General features: G+C 47.6%; 3 protein-coding genes and 1 pseudogene across 6 annotated transcripts; 2 read left to right on the top strand and 2 right to left on the bottom strand.

The window, feature by feature from the left end:
• Positions 1-2,211: 2,211 nt before the first annotated feature.
• Cbln3 (cerebellin 3 precursor) lies at positions 2,212-4,208 on the bottom strand. Its single transcript, XM_004647476.2, has 3 exons — positions 3,205-4,208; positions 2,814-2,933; positions 2,212-2,560 (listed from the first exon to the last, which is right to left on the bottom strand). The coding sequence occupies exons 1-3, from the start codon at positions 3,589-3,591 to the stop codon at positions 2,363-2,365; spliced, it is 705 nt and encodes a 234-aa protein (XP_004647533.2). The 5' UTR covers positions 3,592-4,208; the 3' UTR covers positions 2,212-2,362.
• A 104-nt stretch (positions 4,209-4,312) lies between these two features.
• Khnyn (KH and NYN domain containing) lies at positions 4,313-12,412 on the top strand. Of its 3 annotated transcripts, XM_004647477.3 has the most exons (8): positions 4,313-4,439; positions 4,984-5,201; positions 5,732-6,807; positions 6,930-7,060; positions 7,148-7,244; positions 10,385-10,492; positions 10,687-10,788; positions 11,297-12,412. In XM_004647477.3, the coding sequence occupies exons 2-8, from the start codon at positions 5,001-5,003 to the stop codon at positions 11,544-11,546; spliced, it is 1,965 nt and encodes a 654-aa protein (XP_004647534.1). In that variant the 5' UTR covers positions 4,313-4,439; positions 4,984-5,000; the 3' UTR covers positions 11,547-12,412. The 3 variants fall into 3 exon arrangements, 2 of the variants coding, with proteins under 2 accessions (XP_004647534.1, XP_023563478.1); XR_002819396.1 differs by lacking the exon at positions 11,297-12,412 and having other exon boundaries at positions 10,385-10,567; positions 10,687-10,774; XM_023707710.1 differs by lacking the exon at positions 10,385-10,492.
• Sdr39u1 (short chain dehydrogenase/reductase family 39U member 1) lies at positions 11,797-22,550 on the bottom strand. Of its 2 annotated transcripts, XM_023707711.1 has the most exons (7): positions 22,527-22,550; positions 16,915-17,017; positions 16,479-16,585; positions 16,316-16,398; positions 15,846-15,967; positions 14,989-15,132; positions 11,797-14,696 (listed from the first exon to the last, which is right to left on the bottom strand). In XM_023707711.1, exons 1-7 carry the CDS (start codon positions 22,533-22,535, stop codon positions 14,284-14,286), a joined length of 981 nt encoding a protein of 326 aa, XP_023563479.1. In that variant the 5' UTR covers positions 22,536-22,550; the 3' UTR covers positions 11,797-14,283. The 2 variants fall into 2 exon arrangements, with proteins under 2 accessions (XP_023563479.1, XP_004647535.1); XM_004647478.2 differs by lacking the exons at positions 16,915-17,017; positions 22,527-22,550 and adding an exon at positions 16,855-16,885.
• On the top strand, positions 17,652-19,148 carry LOC105741146 (annotated as a pseudogene).
• Positions 22,551-23,642: the final 1,092 nt, after the last annotated feature.

Genomic DNA, 23,642 nt, shown 5'->3' on the forward strand with positions numbered 1-23,642 from the left:
GAAAGGAAACTTGACTTTGATAATCGTAAAACTGCTGCTCATACCTGAAGTCACTTATCTGCAGATTCTTTCATCTGAGACAGAAATAATCTATTTTGTTTAAGCTATTGTTCCAAGTCACAAAAACATTATATATATGATAGTGGTGGTGTGTACGTATTGCTGGTGCTTGAACTAAGGGCCTCATGCATGATAGGCAATGCTAGGCAAGTACTCTACCACTAAGCTACATGACCTGCTCTATAATTTTTTTTTAAAATGTATTTGGTTCAGGGTCTCGCTGCACAGCTCAGACTTTGGCGATCCTCCTATTTCAGCCTCCCAAGTGCTGGAATTATGGTTTTGGTGGTCATCTCAGTGTGAGGCCAGCACAGCATGTGGTACTAGGGATCAAACCCCTGGTTCCTTGCTCTTGCTAGGCAGGTGCTTAGGCTGCTGAGCTATCTTCCCAGCCCCCTGCTCTATTTTTAAAATCATAGATTTACATTGGTATTTCCAATTTAACTTGAACATTAATATTTTTATTTGACTGTAATATGTAACCTCACATATATTTTCTTCACAACATACCATACCTGCTTGTATCTGTAGCCTTTGGTTCAAACTGCATCTCCTCTCTCTAATGAGCCTCTGATGTCTTACCTATTGCTATTCTCTAGTTACTGTATTGGTCGATGCATCCATTCTTGACTAGTGAGACAGTGGACTAGGAAAGAGAATTTATGATATTGGCAGGTGAACAGTTAAAGAGGTGAATCATGGAATTCTAGGTACTAAGAAGCTTAAGAAGATGACAGCATAGATCAGGGGGAAGCAGCCAGGTGTTGGGGATAGGCTGGAACAGGTACAGGGAAGGTGACTCAGTGAGATAGTTTGCTAGAGAAATGGTGGGCAAGAGTGTAAAATGACTGAATTTCAGACATCAAAGATGAAGAATTCCAGGAGATGGCTAAGCAAGAGGACACATATACTCCATGATCCCTGTGTCGCGTTCTACCCCCTCTCCAGCTTTGTACACTAGTTCTCAGTTCTACTTGTGATCAGAGTAAACACCCCTCCCCCAAGTCTCTGGAGGAAAGTGAGGGCAGAGTCCACCTGGGATCTGGTGCAAATGGACAGCCAGCCTCCTCACTGCTAGCATGTGCAAGTGTTTATCAAAATATACAGGGAATGTTCAAATTAAAAAATACTATTGCAATAAATCGTATGTATCCTATTGTCCTCCCTATTTTCTGAAGCAGTTCTGAAAGTCCACTTTCACAAGTCTTTATGAAATGTGATCAAAAGTACGGTGAAGGCTGCTATGTAGTGCTAGCCAACAAGACAGGCAGACTCATAGGCACACTATAGTGTGTCCATCCACCATATTCATTGAATCTGGCTCTAGGCAATTTCTGGATCTTCTCAGAGTTAAAAAAAAAATGACCATGAAAAGTAAATGTTTTGAAATATTTATTCAGGTCATCTAGGTAGCCATGACAGTGCAACTAAAGATATTCACCAAAAAGGATGCCCAGAACTGCTTCACAAAGTGGCAAGAATGATGGGCTGTGTTGAAAGTTTGTGTGTGGGGGTGGTATTTTGAGAGCAATTAATAGTATGTTTTTTTGCTGTAATAATTTAAACAAAAATTCACCATAATTTTTATACCTCACATGCAGCATATGCACCAGGTTCAAGCTAAGCATTCATCTCCTTCCTGCCCCACCAGCCGCAGGCTGTGGACTGCTCTGTCCCCTTATTCACACTTCTGTTTTAGACTGAGCCTCCTGCCCCAACCATATGGTGGTGTGGGCTGAGATCCATAATGTTGGCTCTCCTCACAGGAAGGACCTGCAGGGTATTCTGAGGCTGATCCATCTGGGCTCCTGTGGGAGCCTGTCCACCTGTCCCCAAATAGCACTGAGTAGGAAGCTGGGCTGGGGGAGCAGAAGCAGAGAATGCAAAGTAGTGCTTGTGCCTCCCTCCCTGCCCAACCTTGCCCTGGGCCTAGGACTGCAGCACAGAAATGCAGTGGGAGGCTGGGAGGGGACCTGTGCATGGCAGTGGGATGAGAAGGGCCAGGTCACAAGGGATACACCTCTTCTCTTCTCTTCTCTTCTCTTCTCTTCTCTTCTCTTCTCTTCTCTTCTCTTCTCTTCTCTTCTCTTCTCTTCTCTTTTCTCTCTCTCTCTCTCTCTCTCTCTCTCTCTCTCTCTCTCTCTCTCTCTCTTTTGTGCTTGGCACAGGACTTCATGCAAGAAGATGGGATACAGGCAGCCTATGGGAGGTCTTTCTTGCCCCAAGGGAACTCTGGGGGGGGGGGCAGGGTGGGTAAAGCAGTAGTCTGGGGTGGATTTCTGTCTTTCAAAGGCCTGGACCCTCAGAGTGGGAAGATGAGGAAGCCAGAGAAGCTGGAATATTTCCAGCCACCTAGAAGATTCCCCCGACGCAGGCGCAGGGACACTCTGTCCCCAGGGTCCAGGGGAAGCAGCACAGAACTGGTGGCTGCCTCCCGGGTCACATCAGGGTCATTGGCAAAGGCTGAGACGACAGGCCATGTGTTCAGCATCAGGCTTACCTGGGGAGGGGGGCCAGTTAGCACCCATTCACCAGCCCTTAACTTAGGGCCCTCACTTTCTCAAAGGCTTTCTCTTGGGAATTTGGGGGATAATGGACTCCCCTGGGTGGATTCTGCACATCCTCCACTTTGCGAGGCAGGGCCTTTCCTGTCTCCTGCCCCCAGGACACAGGTCAGTGGATGCACACCAGAGCTCAGGTGGGCTCTACTGACACTCCCTCCCTCCTTTCTGGAGCTGGGGCCTTCTCATCACCTGGACAGTCTGGCGGTTGTACACTTTCACCACATGGAACCGGAAGCTGTAGACTCCCCGGACAGGGGCCACGAAGGAGCCGGAGGCCCGGTCAAAGCCTCCACCCTCGTTCACCAGGACCTAGGGGAAGCAGAACCTGCTTGTGGGGCGGAAGGATTCCTGTGGCTCTCAGGGCAGCACTGGGCTTGGGGCAGGGGAAAAGTAAGGTAATGGAGCTGAACAGGAGAGTATATAGTATTCCAAAGATAAGGTGAAAAAGGGCAAAGTGTGGTGGTGGTTTGTAACTGAGGAAGGGAAATGATCTGTGGATATTTCAGGGGAAGGCACACAGTGGGCTTGGATGGTCAATCTAGGTCCCTACGAGGTCCCCTGGAGTGGGCAAGGGGATTACCTGGTCGAAGTAGATGGCCCCACCGGTGCCGTTGCCTGTCTCCCCTGCTGGCTCGTGGTGGTGGCTCCGGACTGCAGCAAATGCCACTCTTCCTGGGGGTGCTTCTCCCAGAGCTGCGCCCCCGGGACCACCTGCAGCAGCTCGGCCAGGCTCACAGACCACCAGGCATTCGCCCTCCAGCAGGACAGGCTCAGATCCCTCCTGGGCCCATCCAACCCTCACAGCTAGAAGCACCAGGGCCAAGGACAGCCCCAGGCCGTGTAAGGGACTTGGTGGCCGGGGTTGTTTTGCTCCTAACATGGCTGAGTGCCCAGCCACGTACAGGTACCCTTGTCTCCTGTACCTTTCTGCTACTTTTGGTTTCTGCTCTGACCCCGTTCTCACCATCCTTCACCTGGCTCCACCGCTCCCTGTCTGGGTCGCACTGCCACCTGGCCTCTGCGCCTCCCTGTCCATACCTGTGCCCCATCCCCGCCGCCCACTCAGCTGCTCCCTTTGTCACTTCAGTTCCCTCCTCCTTGGCAGAGCAAGAAGTGACAGCATTTGGGCCCTGGGAGGGAGAAACGGGATGAAGACGGACAGGGGGACCAATCCAGAGCTCCAGGGACAGCAGAGCTGCAGGGACAACAGCACTCCCGGACGGACCTTCTGCAGGGGACGATACTGGAGTCTGGTCCTGGGGCCACAGGGAACTGCGTGGTGCGTGTGGTGTATGTACTCATGCTGTGGCCCCATCCTTTCTTCTTACTGCTTTCCCTGCAAACTCCCTCACACATCAACACCTCTCTTCTGAGAGGTCTCTTCAGCTGTTGGAAGAAAGGGGCGCCCTTGTCTTCCTCACAGTTGTTTCGGTGGGAAGTGCTCGGGCCAAGAGGTCATTACCCTGTGACACGGGGCCATTTCCTTTTTCTCTCTTTGGTCTTCCACAACCTCTCCCGAAGCGGCCCCTCCTTCCCGACAAAGGACAGCGTAGAGCGCCCAAAAATCGGGTCTGGGTCCTCAGTAGGGATCCGGGCAGGGCGGAGGGAGGCGCAGGCCTTGAGGGGAGGGGCGGTGCTGACTCCGCCCCAGGCCAGGAAGTGACTCAAAACACAGTTTGAGATGTAAAGAGAGGTCTCTGTTGGGCGAGGATCCCGGAAAGGCCCGCCCAGAATCGGGCCCCTGCACTCGTCCCCCGGCCAGGGGCGCAGGCGAAGTTGGGAGCGGGGCCTCCTGACCAGCTGGCGGCTCAGGCGGTAGGCGCGCTCGACCCCCGAGCCCGGGAGCGGGAGGCTGCGGTGGGCAGTGCAGTCAGGCCCGGGACTAAGGCCGCAATCGATCTGCTGTGGGCGGGACAGTCCCGGACCCTGGCCCGGGTGGCGCGTCGGGACTAACCCTTGAGGGGCGGCAGGGGCGTGGCTAGAGCGCGCAGCTGGGGCCCACCTGATGGTTCACGCTCCTGTGAGGGTTCGTCTTGGAGAGGCAGTCTGCGAAGGTTGCCGAGTTCCCGGAGAGGCTCGGTTGTCACCCATCCACCCCTGTGGTTTCCAGACCTAGCTGGAGGCCCCTATCCTTTTTGCTCCGGGCTGTGGTCGGTTTCCCGACCGTCAATTCCTCTTTGGGAGAAGAGGCTTGCGTTCCGGATAGTCTGACCGAGATGGCTTCAGATGCTTGTTGCCTCCTGGAGTTGTTTACTCGAATCGTAACGAAGTGCGACCTGTTGATTGTCGGCATGGGCTGGGAGACAGAGATTTAGGTTTCGAGGACTGTGAGGCTCTGAGTTGCCTTCTTTCTTTCCAGGGCTGGGGGAAGAAGCCATGCCTACTTGGGGGGCTGGCTCCCTGACCCCCGACCGCTTTACGGTGTCTGCGGAGGCAGAGGACAAGGTACGGGCGGAGCAGGCCCGTTTGGAACGCATCTTCCGTGTGGGGGTGTGCATCCTCCCCAGAGACTGCCGGGAGAACCCCCACATTTGGCTGCAGCTGGAGGGCCCCAAGGAGAATGTCGGCAGAGCCAAGGTGAACTCTTCTTCCTAGTCCTTCCAGGGAGCCAGGAAGTGCCGCGCACCTCCAGCCCCCTCAGGCAGAATCCGCGGAGCTGCCTGGGAGGATCGCCACCCCTTGGCTATCTGTCTGGTGCTGGCACCGTCAGTGTCCCCTAGCTTTGAGGGGCTTCCCCACTCTGGAGTTTTGGTTTCATTTTTGCTGTGGCAACCTAGATTTCTTCAGAAATGAATCACTGTGTGCTTTTTGGGAGGGCAGAGCAATTGGCCCTGCCAAAGAAGTTCGTGTAAGGGACGGGGGTAGGGGTCAGCAGGTAGCAATGGGAGGTGGGAGGGGTGGTGTCTAGCAAGGGTTCTAGTTTGACTCTGCCACCTGCCAGTCTTGAGATCCAGTTTTAGTTTCCTTATCTGTAATGCGGGAATAGTCGCATTATCTTACCTCGATACTCCAGGCATCCTGGAGCTAGGGGTGGTGGGTGGGGGGAGTAGAGCAGTGAACCAGAAGGGAATGGCTTCCAGTACTTTCCTTTTCTGACCTTCCCCCAGGAGTACCTGAAGGGTCTCTGCAGCCCGGAACTGCAGAATGAAATCCACTACCCACCCAGACTGCATTGCATCTTCGTGGGAGCCCGGGGCTTTTTCCTTGACTGCCTGGCTTGGAGCACATCAGCCCACCTGGTTCCTGGGGCTCCTGGCTCACTAATGATCAGTGGGCTAACTGAGGCCTTTGTCATGGCTCAGAGTCGTGTAGAGGAGCTGGTGGACCGGCTGAGCTGGGACTTACGTCCAGGGTTGTACCCCACTACGGCTCAGTGTAGTGGAGTGCTAGGGGCCTTCCCTGCCCTGCTGCAGCCCCGGGAGGATGCTTACACAGAGGCCCTGCTGCAGCTGCCCTCGGCTGTCCAGGAGGAACTGCTAAGTCTGGTGCAGGAGGCATGGCCATTGGAGCAGAGGAGCCCATTGGGTGCTCTGCACCAGGAAGTCAGAGCTCCTCTGAGTGAAGGCCGGGAATCTCTGGATGCTGGATATGTAGGGCAGGGAGAGGCAAGGGGGGCAAGTGGAGTGAGTCATACTGTGGAGAAGAATAGAGGGCAGCAGGGTAGTTCCAGGGAGGTGGATCTGGGGTGGAAAGAGGCCTGGGAGAAAGAAGTGACTTCGCAGACAGAGCCAGCAGGTGATGAGATAGTGGAGATGGGGTGCCTGAAAGGAATTGCCTTGGCCAGGGAGGAGGTGATTCAGGGAGGAGGAGGATTTAGTGTCCACAATGAGCCTCCTGGTACTCAGGTCCCCTGTCAGAGGACAGCTCATTCCAGGGGAGCCTCCCTCCTTCAGCGGCTCCACAATGGGGAAGCCACACCTCCAAGAGTGCCTAGTCCCCCACCTGCACCTGAGCCTCCTTGGCCCTGTGGAGACCAGGGAGATTTAGGGGACAGAGGAGACAAGCAGCAGGGTCGAGGTCGAGGATCTTCATGGAAACGAGGCACACGTGGAGGCAACTTGGTGACTGGCACTCAGCGTTTTCAAGAGGCCCTGCAGGATCCTTTCACCCTGTGCCTTGCCAATGTGCCTGGCCAGCCAGACCTCCGCCATATCGTCATTGATGGCAGCAATGTGGCCATGGTGTGAGTACCTGGTGGGGCTCAGATTCCTAGGGATGAAGGATGAGACAGGTGTCTTTGTCTACCTTGGAGACATGTGCCAGACCCTTCTCTGGCTCTCAAGTGCTGACCCTTTCCTACTGCAGGCATGGCCTCCAGCACTATTTCTCGAGCCGGGGTATTGCCATTGCTGTGCAGTACTTCTGGGACCGTGGCCATCGTGACATAACCGTCTTTGTGCCTCAGTGGCGCTTTAGTAAGGATGGCAAGGTCAGAGGTGAGTTGGTTCTGGACATCTTTGTCCTGAGATAGACTCTACCTGGAGGATAACTGTATTTATGTCTGTTCTTTTTTTAAAAAATAGAGATTCACTTCCTGCAAAAGCTGTACTCACTCAGCCTGCTTTCCCTCACCCCCTCACGAGTCATGGATGGCAAGAGGATCTCCTCCTATGATGACAGGTACTTGTTCCTCCCCTGACCCCAGGAGCCCAGTGGGAGACTGAGGGAGACAGGGAAGCTTCTCACTGTTTACTCTGTCTCTCTGTAGTGGTGGAAAGAGTTACTTTTTCATCTGTCCAATGACTCATTCTTCCTTCATCAAACTAAGCTACAATGTATGTAGAATGCCTTACTATTTAGAAAATACTGGCTTAATGGAAAAGTGGGAAAGCTGGTGACATGAACAATTGAGAGATGCCTTCTTACAATCTAAATTTTCAAATGTGTGGAGAAATTCCTCCAACATTATGGAAAAACCATAGTAAACATTCAAAATAAGTAGGATGAAGAAACACATTATGTGAATAATGGGACTGTATATATATAGTTGTATTTGAAAGATCACTGGATTTAGAACTGGAAGATCTGAATTTGAGCCTCAAATTGTGCTACTTATTGAGATTGTATGTGGGCCCATCTCCTAGTGAATTAACCTCAAAGTCTTCTATTCATTCACTCTTTAAAAAAATTTTTTTTAAAAAATATTTTTAGATTTTTTTTTTTCCAGTACCAGAGATTGAACTCAGGACCTTGTGGTTTCCAGGCAGGAACGTATGCTGCTGAGCTATCTCCCCAGCCCCTTTTTTTTTTTTTGTATAGTACCTGGGATTGAACTAAGGACCTGGTGCTTGCCATGCAGATGCTTATTCTACTGCTATCTCTCCGGCCCTATTTTAGATTTTTTTGGGCAGATACATGGAATCAAATTGGCCCCAATATTTAAAAAAATTGTTTATTTATTTGGTATAGGGTCTGATGTAGCTCAGACTTGTAGTGATCCTCCTGTCTCTGCCTCTCCAGTGCTGGGTTTACAGGTGTGTGCCCCCATGCCTGGGGCTGACACAGTGGTGCCAGTGATTGAACCCCCGGGATCCGTGTGCTTGCTAGGCATGTGCTTAGACCACTGAGCTATCTTCCGAGCCCATTCACCCTCTTTGTGACTAATAAAAGGTATGAACTTGCCTCACACAAGGTGCTGGGCAAGAGTCCAGTGGTACTGCATCTTCAATTTGCACAGACCAAGTGTTTTTCTTTTGTAATTTTTTAGGGAAGGGTCTACAGGGTGTTCAGGGTCTCACTGCATAGATTGGACTCATAGTGATTTGCCTGTTTCAAGCCTCCCAAGAGCTGGGATTACAGGTGTATGTCACCACACCCACTCTCACTTGCTGTCTCATATCACCCTGTGGGTGGGAACAGCACGACAGGCCTGAGGATAGAACCCCTGGTCCCTGAGCCTGCTTGTAGGTGCTTTAATCCGCTGCACTATTTGGCCAACCCTTTGCATGGACCAAGTGTTACATAAAGTCTTACCTGCATTTTAGGTATGTGGAGATGGAGCGTAAGAATAGTCAGCTACCATGACAAAGGAAGCATAGACTTCATAGCTGCCAGATGGTTTACAAAAGAAAAAGCAGGGTATACATTGGCTACAGTGTGCCTGTGAGGTGTGGGGAATGTGCAGATTTTAAAGCTACTCAATTAAAAATTTTATAACCACAGTTCTTTTTACTTTAAGACATTAGTTTTTTAAAAATTTAGTTCTTAAACCATAGTGATGTTGTCTTTTCAGATACTTAACTAGTACCTCTTACAAGTAAATGGTATTTTATAAAAAGTTCACTTTCTCCCAGTACTACTTTATTTCTAGACCTCACATTTTCCCCCAAGGTATGGAAACTTCTTTCCTTACCAGCATTAAAAAAGAATTGAAATTGAAGACTGAGACAGTTTTAATGAATTTTAAAGAACGTGCCTGTGCAGTTGTGTGGGACCTGGCATGCAGAGAACACAATATAAATTGGAAACTTTGCCTTGCAACAGTGTTTAGTGCACAGGGCAGGCCTGCTGAACGAACATGTGGGACATACAAGGTAATGTAGTCCCAGTAAGACATGCTTTACTAGAACATGTTTCTTGTATCCAACATATATACATTACATGTTTATATATTAGCCCCCAGATGGAAACTCAGAACCAGACATTTCTCACACCTAAGCCTGATCCCTAGCCCCTTTGATACCATAATGTCTCAAATACCAACTTACTACTAGGTGTATGGTCTTCAGAAAGGAAAACAGAACATCTGATTTTTTACTTCAGAGAACCAAAAGAAACTATAAATCCAGTACCACAGGAACTCAGAGGGAAGGAAGCCCTCCTGTGACTTGGGTTTTGTAGGTAGGTAGGTAGGTAGGTAGGGCAGGGTTTGTGAATAGTTGGTTGAGAAGGATGTGGGGAGGACTGGATTGCTTGCTTTCTAAAGCTCTTTGAAGACCACTACTTACTACTGCATGCATCCTTCTCTGTGGAACCAGAATTACCAAAGTCAAGGGCAAGCATCTGTTTAAAAAAAGTACCCCTGGTGGTTCTGTTTATTAGCAGGTTTTGGGAACCACTTTCTAAAGGGAGGGAATAGTTTGAGAAACTTGGAAGACAGACAGCACAGGGCATGTTTAGAGAGCAAGATGTAATCTGATCATTGATTTTGGCTGGAGTTGAGGGTACACTGGGGAATACAGGGAGAAAAGGCTGTAAGGGTGGCTGGGAGCCAGGTTCTAGAGGGCTGTAGCTCCCAGGCTGGTCATACAGACTTTACTTGGTAGTTGAAGGGCAAGTGTGGAAGAGCTCTGTGTAGGGGAGGAGCGTGCTTTCTTGTTGGGAGGTCAGGAGGGATTGCATAGTGGTGAATGGTTAGAGGATGGTGAATTCTTAGGAGGCAGTGCAAGAAGCTACTGTAATATTTGAATCACTCAGGTAGTAATTATGGGACTAGGAGGGAAGGGGCAGAGTATAAGGATTTTCACTCAGATACTGGATCTGAGGGTAGAAGACAGAGTCAGAATTAGATCTTCTGCTGCTCAGGAATGAGACACAAGTGTCAGGTGGAGTATTGTGAGCTGGTGAGATGCTGTTGGGAGGCCACTTTGGATTCATCTTTCTTCTCTACTCTATGGCACTTGTATCCAATTAGTTACCTTAACCAATTAGCTGCGTTAAGGTGACATGGAGGGTCAGATGCGGGTTGAAGGATTTGGTAGCATTTGTTGGGGGTGGGGCTTTGGAGACATGCAGAATGGTTGCTGTGGCTTTTGAGACAGGTTCATGTTGAAGTTGGCTGAAGAAAGGAATGGAATCATTGTCTCCAATGACCAGTTCCGGGACCTGGCGGAGGAGTCTGACAAGTGGATGGCAATCATCAGAGAGCGGTGAGGGAGCTCTCTCTTGAGGATAGGGCACGGATTCAGAACTTTCTCTAAAAGCAGCTCTTCTCTGGCCACTGGGTGAGAACTCTGGGAAGGGACTTGAAGTTGCTTCAAGCAGTAGCTTCTGGTGGCGTTGGTCTCAGCTGATTAGGAGGTGGGCAAGGGTCATTCTGTGACAATTTTTCTTTCCTATCTAGCCTGCTGCCCTTCACCTTTGTGGGAAACCTCTTCATGGTCCCTGATGACCCCCTGGGTCGAAATGGGCCCACTCTGGATGAATTCCTGAAGAAGCCAGCCAGGTAATACTCACTCTGCAGGGAACTCCCAGCCCTGCTCCTCTCTGCTGACCTGGAGACCTAGTGGGAGTATGACCTCAGTTGAGGCCAGCTTCATTCTGCTGTAGTTGCACTGGAGTTGGCCTTTAAAATCTTCCTGGGGAATCCTGACGCAAACTCCCTGATTGGAAGGGAAATTCCTGTTTCTTGTCTCTTAATCAGTGTATTTGATGGAGTTGTGTGGAAGATGGTTGCTTGTACTGATGGCCAGTTTTACTTTCAGCATGCCCTCTGCTGGACCACTAAGAGATTAATTTAGAGTACATTTTAATAGTGGCAGGGTTCTTGATTCTCAAAATTCCAGTCTCTCCTTCAGAAGTGGGTCGACACTGCCACTCTGTGGTCACATTTGGGAACCTCAGGATTGTGCCCCTGAGTCAAGATGGGAGTGCAATTATGAGAGAAGTGGCCCACTGAGGTCTAATTTCCCTCCAGCACGTTCTTGAGCTCTTTCTGTTCTACTCTGTCCCAGGAAACAGGTGTCTACCAAGGCTCAGCATCCTTCCAAGGGCTTTGCAGGACATGGGAATCAGCAGCAGGGGAAGGAAGAAGAAAAAGTCAGCAGTGCCATTCGGAAGACCCGGGAGACAGAGCGGCTCCGTCGCCAGCTGTTGGAGGTGTTTCGGGGTCAGGATCACAAGGTGGATTTCATCCTGCAGCGGGAACCGTACTGCAGGGACATTAACCAACTGTCAGAGGCCCTGCTGAGTCTCAACTTTTGAGCCTTACCTGCCTGTGTGACTGCTGCCCTGTTAGCTCCAGGCTTCCCTAGTCCAGCCCCACTTTTTTTTAAGGGTCCCTGTGCTGCTCGTACTCTGGCCTGGGATCACTCTGAGTTGGTTCTTTGGGCCAGAGAAGAACCGGAAGAGCATTCCAGTGAAGAGAAAGTTTTTGTCCGGTCATTTTGGGGACAGAAAGTGACCTAATCTCAAGTCAGAACAGCAACCAGCTTGCAAGAGGTTCTGCTCATCCTTAACTTCCCAATCTTGCTTTAACCATCTTGCTTTCTGTAGGAAAGGGGCTGCTAGAAAGAGAAGTTGTGGAGACTGGAGAGTCTTGGTGCAGGCTGGAGTAACCCAGGGCTGGCAAAACATCTGAGGCTTTCCTCCCCCTGCTTGCTGTTCTGACCAAAGGACTGGCTGAAATTACAGGCTGGACTGTTCCCTGGGGGTATCAGAAGGAATGCTAGCCTCTTGAGGAGCTGTCCTGTTAGGTAGGCTGGGTAGCAGTGTGCTGAGGAAGGCAGAGGGTGGCTCGTTTCCAATCTCAGCTATGCCTGTCTGTGGCTTTGGTTGAGCTGCTTGGCCTTTACTTCTGCCAATAAATCAAGAGTAAAAGTGCCTGTTGGAGGGAGAAGTAGGATCGTAGAGGAAAGGTGCTGGGACCAAGCCTCAGATGTGGCTGCACAGGCTCCCTAACCAAAACTTTGCTCTCAGAGAGATGTGGCTCATTCATGTTTAGGTTCCAAACCCTAGATTTTAACACTGTGTCCTCAGAATAACATGCTGCATAATGGCTACAACCCTTTTGGGCAACTCTCAGTATTCACATTTATGAAATAGCTAAGTCAGGGGTGACTGCATTATCACGAATACTCTCAGGGTTCCTATAAATGGCAGCTCTCTTGTTGCATCAGGTATTTGTTTACAGATGCACAGATGTGTCAGGATGTCCTTGGTGTGGAGTATCAAATCCATGAAGCCATGCTCGGCAATGATGTTAATATGATCTGAGCTAACATTTTCTGAGCTAACATTTTCTTTACAAAGACATAGGTTGCATAAGTTGAGGCACTTCTGCTTTGTGTCTATGTGTGTGCACAGCTGTGCATGTATATGGAGCGGTTTTATCTAGATGAAGCAGTTGCCTGGAAAGTGAAAACTGAAGAGTCAGAGTTAGAAGGCACCTTATTGGCCTCACAATAACTCCACTAACACACATGACATCTGGTCTCAATGCTGATTCCTGCAGGTCATTGCCTTGTATCTGCTTGGATTCCTTCTGTGCTGAGGAATTTACTACCTTAAGGTAGCACATTTCTTACAGGGACAGTATTCACTGATAGTCCTTCTTCTAAGGTAGCCTACCAGATGCTTTTTTGTTACCTTTGATTTCCCCAGGCACAGAGGTAGTCAACCTCCTAGAGTCCTAGACCAAATGACGTAGGACAGGTGCCCCTGGGCTTTGTTCTGTTTAGGCCCTGCAGTACATCACTGATGAAGATCCTTTGTAGGCTCTGACTTCTTTCCTAATAGGCAGGGAATTAAGCATGAGGAGCTGAACAGTGGGGGAGGGTCCCCAGGTCTCAGTGGCTTGGCCCTTCTACCTGCTGGTGCTTTAGATTGCTAGTCTGTATTGATGCAGGCTGGAGGTGTGCATAATGGAGACAAGCTGGTCAGGCAGGGGTTAGTGACTCAATCCATAGTGCCCTGGGAAAGAGGAGGACTGGATAATATGGTCCAAATTGGCAGATGAACTACTGCTGGTTAAATCATGGCAGACGTCACTCTTTAGGTAGATGAAAAGGGTCCCAGGTGAATACCTGGCACCTACATTTTCCTGACAGGGTTAAATTTGTAGCCTGTGATTGGTTCCCTGCCCTTTCCACTCTCTGATGATGAAAGTGCAATAGGTCAGAGGGCTCTTCTGCCCTTTTGTAGGATCCTGGTAGATGGAAGTGGCTCTAATCAGATGAGAGGCAAATCCTAGGTGTTGGACTTGTGCTGCTGCAGGTTGACAAACTAGGACTAATATGATTACTTTTTAATTCACTGGCATTTGGTGACACAGACTGAAGGCTAGCCTACACCGGGGGCTCCTCCTCTGCTAATATTCCTGATGGCATGTACTCAGTGAACAGATGTGCAGGATGACCACAGAACTCACTGGAAATGGACAATCATTTCTTTTGTCTTCTCTCTTTAACCTTATCATAACTTTATGCCTTATACTCTGATCAGCCCTTCTGGTAAACAGGAACCAAGATGGGAAAGGATGAGAAGAGCTGTTGCCTATTGTAACTTTAAAAACCCCATGCTGGGAAAAGTCATATAGAATGACATCCTGGAATAGTATCTAGGAGAATGTAGGCCAAAAAGATGAGTGGAAGCCAGTTAGATAATTTAATCTTTATTGTCAAAACCGCAGCATATTCAACACAGCACGAAGGAGAATTGGGGCAACAATGCAACACAGAGGAAAACAAACTTGGAAATTTTTTACAGGGACTAGAAGAGGTCAAGGTCCCAACTTGGTGAGATACAGCCTTGAGACTGGAGAATTTCTCAGTTAAATAAGGTGGGGCGACAGAATGATGGGGAAGAGAAGAATGAGAGAGGTTTCTTGAAGACCCAGATGATTTCTGATCTCCAGTAGAGCATAACCTGCGGCTGTTCACAGTATCTAACCAGGCACGTCTGGCAGGGGATAAGCCTGGGCTCCTGCCAAAAGCCTCTCTACTTAGGCTACAACTTCCTTCAAGGCAGCCCCCAGCTCTGGGAAGGAATACTGGTAGCCTGTGGCCAGTGTCCGCCGGGGCACCACCTTCTGGCCCTCCAGCAACATGGTGGCACGTTCTCGCCCAAAGACAGCTTGTACCACAGTGCTGGGGACTGGGATGAAGGCTGGGCGGCCCAGGGCAGCGCCCAAGGCTTGGGCAAAGTCAGCATTGGTAGTGGTGAAGGCTGGAGCCACGCCATTGAGGACCCCCTGCACGTGGTTTGCTTCAAGGGCATGGGTCAGGATTCCTGCCAGGTCCCTGATGTGAATCCAGGGGAAGAATTGGTGGCCTGAGCCGATGGGCCCCCCAAGGCCCAGTCGGAAGGGCAGCAGCATATGGCCGATGGCACCACCTCCATGGCCCAGCACAACTCCTACAACAGGGAGGTGTGTGGTACAAAGAGGGCTCTCCACTTGGAAGCAGTCTGACTACTCCTCATTCTTCAGTTTCCCCTTTTTTTTTATTCTTTCCCTACATGGACTCTGCTGTGTACCACAGGTGAGGTGTGTGGCTGTCTGGGACTTCCCATCCTCCTCTCTGCAGGTTGTCTAGAAGTGGTAGCAGCGTCTCACTATCTGTAAGCTCAGCTCTGCAGATTCTACTCCATCCTCCCCAGCTAAAGAAGCCATTCCACCCTGTCTGGTACCAAGTTACTTAGTTCTTACCTGAGCGCACCACCACCTGGCGTGTAGATTCTCCAGGAAGCCTGGCTGTGGCTTCCCATTTGGTCACAAGGTTGGAGAAAAAGTCAAAATCTCCCCCTGGGCTGTCCTCATCATACTCTGCAGTCAGACTGGGCTGGTAGTAAGCTGTCAGTGGAAGAGCACTCATGAGCTCCAGGTGTCTTTGACCTGCCTGGTCCTTTGCAGTCAAGGCTGCACTGGCCTTGCCCTCTGTGGTCCTTGGGATATCTCCATGTAAATTTTACCCTTGAGCTTCTCTGTGACCTGACCTGTTTCTTTTGTAAACTCCTTTCTTTTATCTGCTGGCTACACCCACAGGCTGCTAAAATGTAGTAGTTAGAAACAGAAACCTGGGTGCCAGGCTGCTTGAATTTTAATTTCAGCTCTGCCATTTCTTAACTCTTGACTTTCAGCAAATTACTAAACTTCTCTGTATGGAATCTGTGCATCTTTAAAATGGGAATAATAGTACCTACCTCATAGGGTTGTTGCAAGGATTAAATGATGTCATATGTATAAAACACTTTTGAGTACTTGCTTGTATGTACAATATGTAACTAATTACCAAAGGTGGCACACAACAGTCAGGAACTCTGCTCCTAAAGAACTGTGGTGCCATAAGCAAAGGACTTGGGAAGAGGTGGTCTTTTCCCAAGGTCCAGGCCCCCCTTCTCTGAGGGCTTGTATTTCTCAGGGAAAACGCAAAAGTCAGGAGAAACATTCACAGGTTGAGGGCCTAGTAGTTGCTGTGTCTGGAAAAGATTAGCACTCAGGTGTACACAGCTAGAGGCCCTGAGTTACCCTCCCCCACGTGAGAGGCTGGTGGTTTAGGGGCATACCTACACCTGTGACTAAGATCCAGGCCTGGGGTGGCTGTGGGGCTTTAGTGATGGCTTTTGCCAGCATTTGGGTGGTCTCCAGGCGGCTGGTGAGAACCTCTTTTTGGAAGGCTTCATTCCACCTACAGGAAAAGCGGAGGGTGAATTTAAAAAAAAAATCATTAAACACATACACATATGCCTTTATTCCTGGGGACTATTCTATGCCAATTTCTAGTAGAATTCGGCACTGCAGAACACGGCAGAGTATTTGCTGCAAGACAAAGGTGTATCTTTCTTGGGCATCCTGTTAGTCTTGAAGACTTAGATCAACTGAGTAGGGGTCCAGGTGGTGCGATGGGTAGTCCGGGGTATAGATTTAGTTCTCAATCTGGCAGCTCCATTATCCACAGTTCTCAGGTCCTCATTGGAGTCCGACCCTCTCCTCGACCTCTGCTGTGGGGGATATCCGCCTTAAGGCCCCGGCTGACCTTCGGAGAGGGTTGAGGATATTCTCCCCGGCCAGGTTGACCACAGCATCGCAGCTCGGCAGCCCAGAGTTGCTGAGTTCCTCCTGCCAGAGAAAGCAGCGTCCACCGCCCCGCCCGGCCGCACCCCTGACCCCTCCCACCATCTCCCCGGAGGATGGCATACCCACGTAATTCGAGCCGGCCCTGGCTGTCTGGAGACCAGCGTCACCTCGTGGCCCCTGGCTTTCAGCAGCCGGGTTAGGGCTGTCCCAATGAAGCCGGACCCACCGCCTGATCAGAAAATACAGACTTTACACCCCGGCGCGCAGGATGGCGCTCTGCGTCCGGGTTTGTGGGCCCCTACTCTGGTGCCCTCCCACCTCCCTCTTATCCCGGACTTCTACCCCGCCCCGAGGTCAGAGGTGACACAAGTCACAGGAATTAAGGGTATTCAGCTTCTAGGGCGAGGCGGCCAACGCCAGTGCTCTTTCGGCTAGGCCTGCCCACCTTCAATCACAGACGCTGCCCACCCCCCACGCTCCTTCTCTGCCCTCCCTCACCCACTAGCACCCGCATCGCGATCGGGACCCACCACGCCTGCGCAAGATTTAAAGCCACACCTTTTCCAGCCCCTCCCATTAGGGCCTTCTGCGCATGCGTCTTTTGGGGACGTGCGCTTTTCGCCAACGGAAACGTCGGACTCGAGACTGGGCGTGGCATTTCCTAGTGACCCGGAAGAATTTATAAAGAGTGGATTTCCGGGAGAGCAGAGGCAGGAGGCGGGCGGGGGAAGGGCTGGAGTAGATAGCTTGGGAGGTGCGGAAGCAACAAAACTCTATACTTAAAATTCGGAGCTATTGAAACCACAGAATTCTAGATATGTATTTAGTTTCGTGTCAGTAGTACTATGGATAGCCTTCTGCTCCTCCTATTTTATGTTCTCACTGCACTGGCTTCCTGTCGGCATTTAAACGTCCTGAAATTTCTGTCATCTTAGTTGAGGTTTATTATTGTTATTTAGTATTTTAATTGAGGTTAACTTTTTGGTTTTGGTGCCGAGGACAGAACCCAGGGCTTCCAGCTCGCTAGGCAAGTGCTCTACTGCTGAACTAAATCCCCAGCCCCTCCCGTCTTAAAATAACTCTAGCTGATGTTCTTTTGCTCTTCACTTTCACAGCCAGACTTAAATATGGCTTCAATTTTCTGCTTCCCCATTCACCCCATCTTTGTTTCACTTCTATCATTCATAAAAGAACATGAATTTTCCAAGCAGTGCCAAATCTAATACTTAGTTTTCTGTTTTTTTTCTTGATCTCGTAGGCTCACTGGGGATTTACCATTTCCTTCCTTTGGAAACATGCACCTCTTGCTTCAGTGAGAGACTGTTAGGCCTTTGTCTTAACTTGGCGTCTCAATCACTTGCTTTGCCTGGTTTAAATCTCAAGATACTGCTATTCCTCAGAGTTAGGACTTCTCTTCCCGCTCTGTACTGTTCTTCTGGCTTCTATGTTGTGAATTCAGTAACTTTTTTTTTTTTTTTTTTTCTCCTGTAAACTCTCCAGGTCTACACAGTTCAGTAGCATTCTTTGCTTGATCAAATTTGGCTTCTGTTTAATTCCTTGTAAAAACCAGTTTTAGTTTATTAAGAACCCAGTCCCTTTGTTATTTGGTCACTTTCAATATCTGATCAGATCCCTTAATCTCTTCCATCTCAGATGTCTAGTCATGCTGGCTTGTCTTCATCAAGAACCCTGTTAAGTTGGGTTAACCAGAAACCTCTTTGGCTCCTGATATGTCCCCAAAACTATAATATTAAGCAAAAAAGGAAGTTGGCTGATAAGTACTTGGAGTGTAATGTTTTCATTAAGAGATGAAAAACAAGAGGAACCCACAAGGAGGTACTGAGGAACCAGCGTTCTGCACTAAGCCTCTGTAGTACTCAGAGAACAGACAGGACAGTGGCTTTTTGCAAGACAGCTAAGTCCCTTCAGCGAGAACACGGGGAGCGGAGTCAGCCTGTTTTGCAAATCATCCGGACCTATTGAAGAAAAAGAAAGATTACAAATTTAGCGCCGATAACTATCATAAAAAACAAGAGTTCCTCAAATTCTTTGAAAGAAGGCTCTTGAAAAAACATCCAGGGCCAGCCAAATAGCTCAGCAGATTAAAGTGCCTGCAAAACTGGGTGTGGTGGCAAGCGCCTATAATCCCAACACTTGGGAGGTTGTAAACAGGAGAATCAGAGTCCAATCTAGTAATGAGATGCTGAACACCCTGTAGACCCTTCCCTAAAATACAGAAGAAAAAAAAAGAGTCCAGATGGATTCTACTGTAAAATGACTTGGGTTATGCTCCAGGATGGAGTTCATGTTATTAAGGACAGTAACGAACAAGTAGCTCAAGAACAGCTAAACCTAATAACTCAGGGTGTCATATAGAAATGAAAAGGGTTGCGGAAGCTAAAAAATTGAAACACTAAAATCAGAGCTCCATCTGCTGGCTTTCCAGGGAAAGCAACAGAATAAGCATGTGTTCTTTTTGAACAACAAAAAAGAAGTTAAACAGTTTGATATTGCCACTCACCTGCAGACAGCCCCAGAACTAGTTGGCAGAGTCTTTAACAGACTCAAGATAGAGACCTTGCAGATGGAAAAGGTGGAAGGAGTTACCCATCAGACTCGACTTAAGTGGATAGCTAAAGAAAGATAAAAGCAATATAACTGCCTGTCGCAGCGTATTGAACAAAATTTAAACACTCAAATATCTTATGGATAAAATTCAGAAGGTGAAGATGAAGAAAGGAACAGTGAATGCCCCAGCCAGTTGCAAGTTTCAGAGTTGTCTGGAATGCTGAAGTGTTACAGATAAGCCTTATTTGTGTCAAAAATAATTCAAGTTTTAGTAATAACTTCAAATTTCATTAGTTCAGAAGACATCAGGTGCATTTAGGGTGGTACAGCCATAGATCCTTTAGTTCAAACGCGTTGCTTTCCTGTTTATAAACATGAGTTATTATTGGTGTAATATTTGATGGCTTTCTATGAGCAATATTAAAGCGCCTCATCTCATCTTATTGTTTTTGGTTTGTCAAATCAGTCTTATTATTTTTTTTTTTTTAAGATTTTTTTTTTTTTTTTTTTTTTTTGCGGAACCAGGGATTGAACTCAGATCCTTGCGTTTGCCAGTCAAGCGCTTATCCCACTGAGCCATCTCCCCGGCCCCAGTCTTATTTTTTTATACAGTATTTACATCTTTTTTCGCTGTGGAAGTTATATATCATTACAACAAAGAAAATAGATGGATTTATTTCTAATTTTATTTTATTTGATTTCTTAAATTTTATGTATTTAGTACAGGGTCTACAGGGTCTCACTATATAGAGCAGACTTGTAGTGATCCTCCTGTTTTCAGCCTCCCAAGCAGTGGGATTACAGGCATGTGCCACCATGCCCAGTCTCGATTGCTGTCTCAGCGTGCCCTGAGGGTGGGGCCGACTTGGTGGGGATCGAACCCTGGCTGCTGCACTCTGCCTAAGCAGATGCTTTATTCCACTGAGCTATCTGGCCAGCCCTTCATTTCTAATTTTATTTTATTTTTATTTATTTATTTGGCGGAACCTGGGATTGAACTCAGGCCCTTGCGCTTACCAGGGAAGCTCTTATTCCACTGAACTAACTCTCCGACCCCCATTTCTAATTTTAATACTTATTCAAGAACAGCAAATGATTATTGAGTACTGGAAGCTAAAACTACTGAGGTGAACAATTGTGAGCATTCTGTTTTACTTTCATTTTATACAGTTGTACATTCGTTTTTATATTTTTGTGTTTTATAGCTGTAATTTAAATACACAATATTACATAAAAAACAAGCAAAATAATACTATTTTGTTGTAGGGATAAAGAGAGTTGCAGTAAGAGTAAAAATAAATGCATAGAAATGTTAATGAGAAAACAATAATATTTACCTGTAAAGGTAGAGTGGTAATACTACCAGGGAGGAGTTCCTTAGGGACTTGAAATTCCTATTTTTTAGGACAGGTGATGGGTATGGATGTTCATTTTATTTTTCTTTATTCTAGCATGTCTATATTAGTATTTAGTATGTCTGAGATACTTCATAGTGAATAAAAATGAGTAGTAAATTAGAATTTATAGCCATATTCATATGTATAGAAATAGAACTTTGAGCCAAGCATGGTGGTGCATACCTGTAATTCTAGCACTCAGGAGGCCAAGGTGGGATTCCCTTGAGTTTGAGGCCAGCGTGGGCTCTGTAGTGAGTTCAAGGTCAGCCTGAACTGCATAACAAGACCCTGAAATCTAACTTTATTCTCTATACTTAAGCAAAACTTGCTCATAAACATCTCCGCTGCTGCTGCCGCCGCCTCTTCCTCTTCCTTTTATTCCTCTTCCTCTTCTTCATCTTCATCTTCCTCTTTTTCTTCCTCATCTTCTCTTTCTCCTCCTCCTCCTTCTCTTCCTCCTCTCTTCCTCTTTCTCCTCCTCTTCCTCCTTCTTCAGCAAGTACTTATGCCATTGAGCTATATCCCTGGCCCAAATATCTCTTCTTGATAGTGGAATACACTTAAACTCACCCAGCAAAGGTAACCATTGCTTGTAGTTTAAACCATCTCATATTCTCAGTTTTCTCTGAGTAAATTCTTAGCTTTGTTCCTCTTCTTTCCTTCTGACAGCTAGATACCTGGGTATGGTATTTTCTTCAGTCAGTTATTGTCATTTAGTCATCAGTGCCTGTTCAGAGGCTGTCATCTCTTTTGGCTATGGGATAGTGCCTGCTGATCATCCCAGGCACAGATGGTTAAGCCAGGTCTATGGGCACAGGGGTTTGATTTCTGCTTTTGGTACTGAAATTTCTTATCTTGTTGTCCTCTGGGGGAAAAGAATGCTTGTCTTGCTTTGGGGCCAACAGCACAGAATGTAAAGATCTTGATGAGTCTCCCCTTAGCTTCATCCCTTGTTTGGGTTGTTCTTCATTGCCATTATTGCCATGGAATTTGCTGTGGTCTGGCACTTGGTTATATGTTGCTGTTAACAAATTATCTAAAAACGTAGTGGTTTGAAACAACAGTAATATTTATTTTCTCACACAGTTTCAGTGGGTTTGAAATATGAAAATAACTTAGTTGGGTTGTTATGGTTTAGAGTTTCTCAAGAGGTCATGGTCAAGCTAAGGCTCTGTTATGGTCATGCCAACTAGGGCTGCAGTCATCTGAAAACTAGACTGGGACCAGCCAGAGGATCCTTTTCAGAAAGGTTCATTTAGATAACATTGGCAGAAAACCTTCTCTGCTGGTTGTTTCTTGCTATGTGGACTTCTGAACGTGATTGCTCCAGTATTCTTAGGACATGGTAGCTGAGAGTGACCCAAGACAGTGGGAATGAAGGGAAGCCTCAAAGCCACGAACAATTGATCTAGTCTGCACAGCTACATAGAGTACTTTTACTGCAGTCCATTTATTAGAAAAGAGTCAGTAAGTCTGAGGGTAGGGGAATTTAACTCCAACTTTCAAAGGCAGGAATGTGAAATAATTTGTGGGCTTTTAAGAAACCACCACAAAATCTGTATGGGAATTTAAACTTCTCTGAGAGGCTTGCAGTCTCTCAGCTATGCCTTGAAATTTCTCTCTCTCTCTCTCTCTCTCTCTCTCTCTCTCTCTCTCTCTCTCTCTCTCTCTCTCTCTCTCTTTTTCTGGAACTGGGGCTTGAACTCAGGCCCTTGTGCTTGCCAGGCAAGCACTTATTCTACTGAACCATCTCCCCAGCCCATATGCCTTGAAATTGTGGCACAATCCTTTTTCTTTTTCTGATGTCCCCTTATCCCTCTTTTTTTTTTTAAGCATCTCTGCTTACCTTCCTAGCCAAGCTCCTCAGAGAGCTCAGGCAGCATTTGTAGTCTAGTTTTGTCCTCTCTCAATTCTCTTTAATATCAACCTGTTCAATGGCAACTGCTGTAAAATACTGGTATTATTTCCCGTTTTCTGATTTATGGAATCAACTTTATTGCTCAAGTTTTTTTCCTCAGTGTTTTTTCAACAAAACCTTGCTTTTGCCTGTGAATCCCCTACTTTCTAGACCATTATCTAGATATGGAAAGAATGAAATTGATTTTGTGGGTAAAAGCTGAGATTTATTATTTATTCCCTTACACTGCAGAGAGAACAGGAAGTACTGAGAAGGGAAGATGTAGCAAGTAGTACAGCAAAACTTACACACTTCATTCGTAATGGTATGAAGGTGCTCTACAATGTCATGAGGAATCCACATTTGTCTTATTCTCAGCTTTTTCTTGTAAGGTGGATTCATTTTCAGAAGGATATTTCCCCTTTAGAGGAAGGGTGATTCTTTGCTTATATTTCTAGCACAATGACTATGTTCCTTAATCCCAGCAAAAATCTCAGAATTGACTCTTGGACTGGTTTGGGTCTCAAACCATCTGTGAACCAACCATTGTGACAAAGCGAGTGAGAGTTCTGAATTCCCAGGCCCAGGTCATGTGTCTAGGCCAGAGGACCTCTACTTACTATTCTCCATTGTGGAAACCTACATGGAGCTCCAAGGGATCAAGAGACTCATCATCAATTTAAGTGCACATCCTAGTTATTGATAGCCTTTCCTTTTTCTCCTGGCTCTGTCTTCCTTTCAGTGAACTGTGGTGGTGCAGACTAAGTGGGGAGGGTTCCACTAAATCAGAGATCTTGTAGACCATTCATTGGGGTGGAGCTCCATGGATATCATTATGGAGATGAGATGGGAACCCTTTCAAGAGCTTTATGCTCAGTACATTCAGGGACAAGGCTATGATCACAGAAACCACTGCCACCTCTTCAAGGAGGCTGATGGGGACAGGCACTGACTGTATGTGTCAGGTTCCTCTCCAAACTCCTCAAAGTCTTTCATTTTCTGGATTCTGGGGATAGGTGAGTCAATTTCTCTCTTCCTCCTTAGTCTCTCTAAATGCAGAAGTGTTTTGGTTAAACTATTCGCAGCTTTCACAGTCTGTCTGACATGTTGGCAGTGTAAACTTTCAAGTTGGAACCAGAGAGCAAGATAAGAGACATTCCCATCTGCATATCTCCCTGTAGGAGCCAGTATAGCTTTTTTGCTCTGTGGGGAGGTGAAGACTCCTTAGTCTGCAGCAAGCACAGGACTTTATAATCACTGACCTGATACTGTTTCTGCCACAGCTGCTTCCTGAAACAGTTGAGGAACTAAGCATTGTCCTTAGGGCTGGGGGAGATCAGACATCTCTTTGGAACAGGTGGAAGTTAGGACCCAGGGAGGCTTGTAGGCTGCACCTTTCAGCTTGGCCAGGGCACAGCAGGATG

Source organism: Octodon degus, unplaced genomic scaffold (assembly GCF_000260255.1).
Source record: "Octodon degus isolate 3935 unplaced genomic scaffold, OctDeg1.0 scaffold00307, whole genome shotgun sequence".
NCBI lineage: Eukaryota > Metazoa > Chordata > Mammalia > Rodentia > Octodontidae > Octodon > Octodon degus.

Coding starts and splice junctions, on each gene's coding strand:
- Cbln3 (XM_004647476.2), bottom strand. CDS start 3,591: ATGGTGAGAACGGGGTCAGAGCAGAAACCAAAAGTAGCAGAAAGGTAC. Junction 2,934..3,204: donor GGGCCATCTACTTCGACCAG/GTAATCCCCTTG, acceptor TGCTTCCCCTAG/GTCCTGGTGAACGAGGGTGG. Junction 2,561..2,813: donor ACAACCGCCAGACTGTCCAG/GTGATGAGAAGG, acceptor CCCCCTCCCCAG/GTAAGCCTGATGCTGAACAC.
- Sdr39u1 (XM_023707711.1), bottom strand. Junction 16,586..16,914: donor AATGGGAGGGGCTGGAAAAG/GTGTGGCTTTAA, acceptor TTTTCTGATCAG/GCGGTGGGTCCGGCTTCATT. Junction 15,968..16,315: donor ATCCTCAACCCTCTCCGAAG/GTCAGCCGGGGC, acceptor CTTTTCCTGTAG/GTGGAATGAAGCCTTCCAAA.
- Khnyn (XM_004647477.3), top strand. CDS start 5,001: ATGCCTACTTGGGGGGCTGGCTCCCTGACCCCCGACCGCTTTACGGTG. Junction 6,808..6,929: donor GGCAGCAATGTGGCCATGGT/GTGAGTACCTGG, acceptor TTCCTACTGCAG/GCATGGCCTCCAGCACTATT. Junction 7,061..7,147: donor TAAGGATGGCAAGGTCAGAG/GTGAGTTGGTTC, acceptor TTTAAAAAATAG/AGATTCACTTCCTGCAAAAG.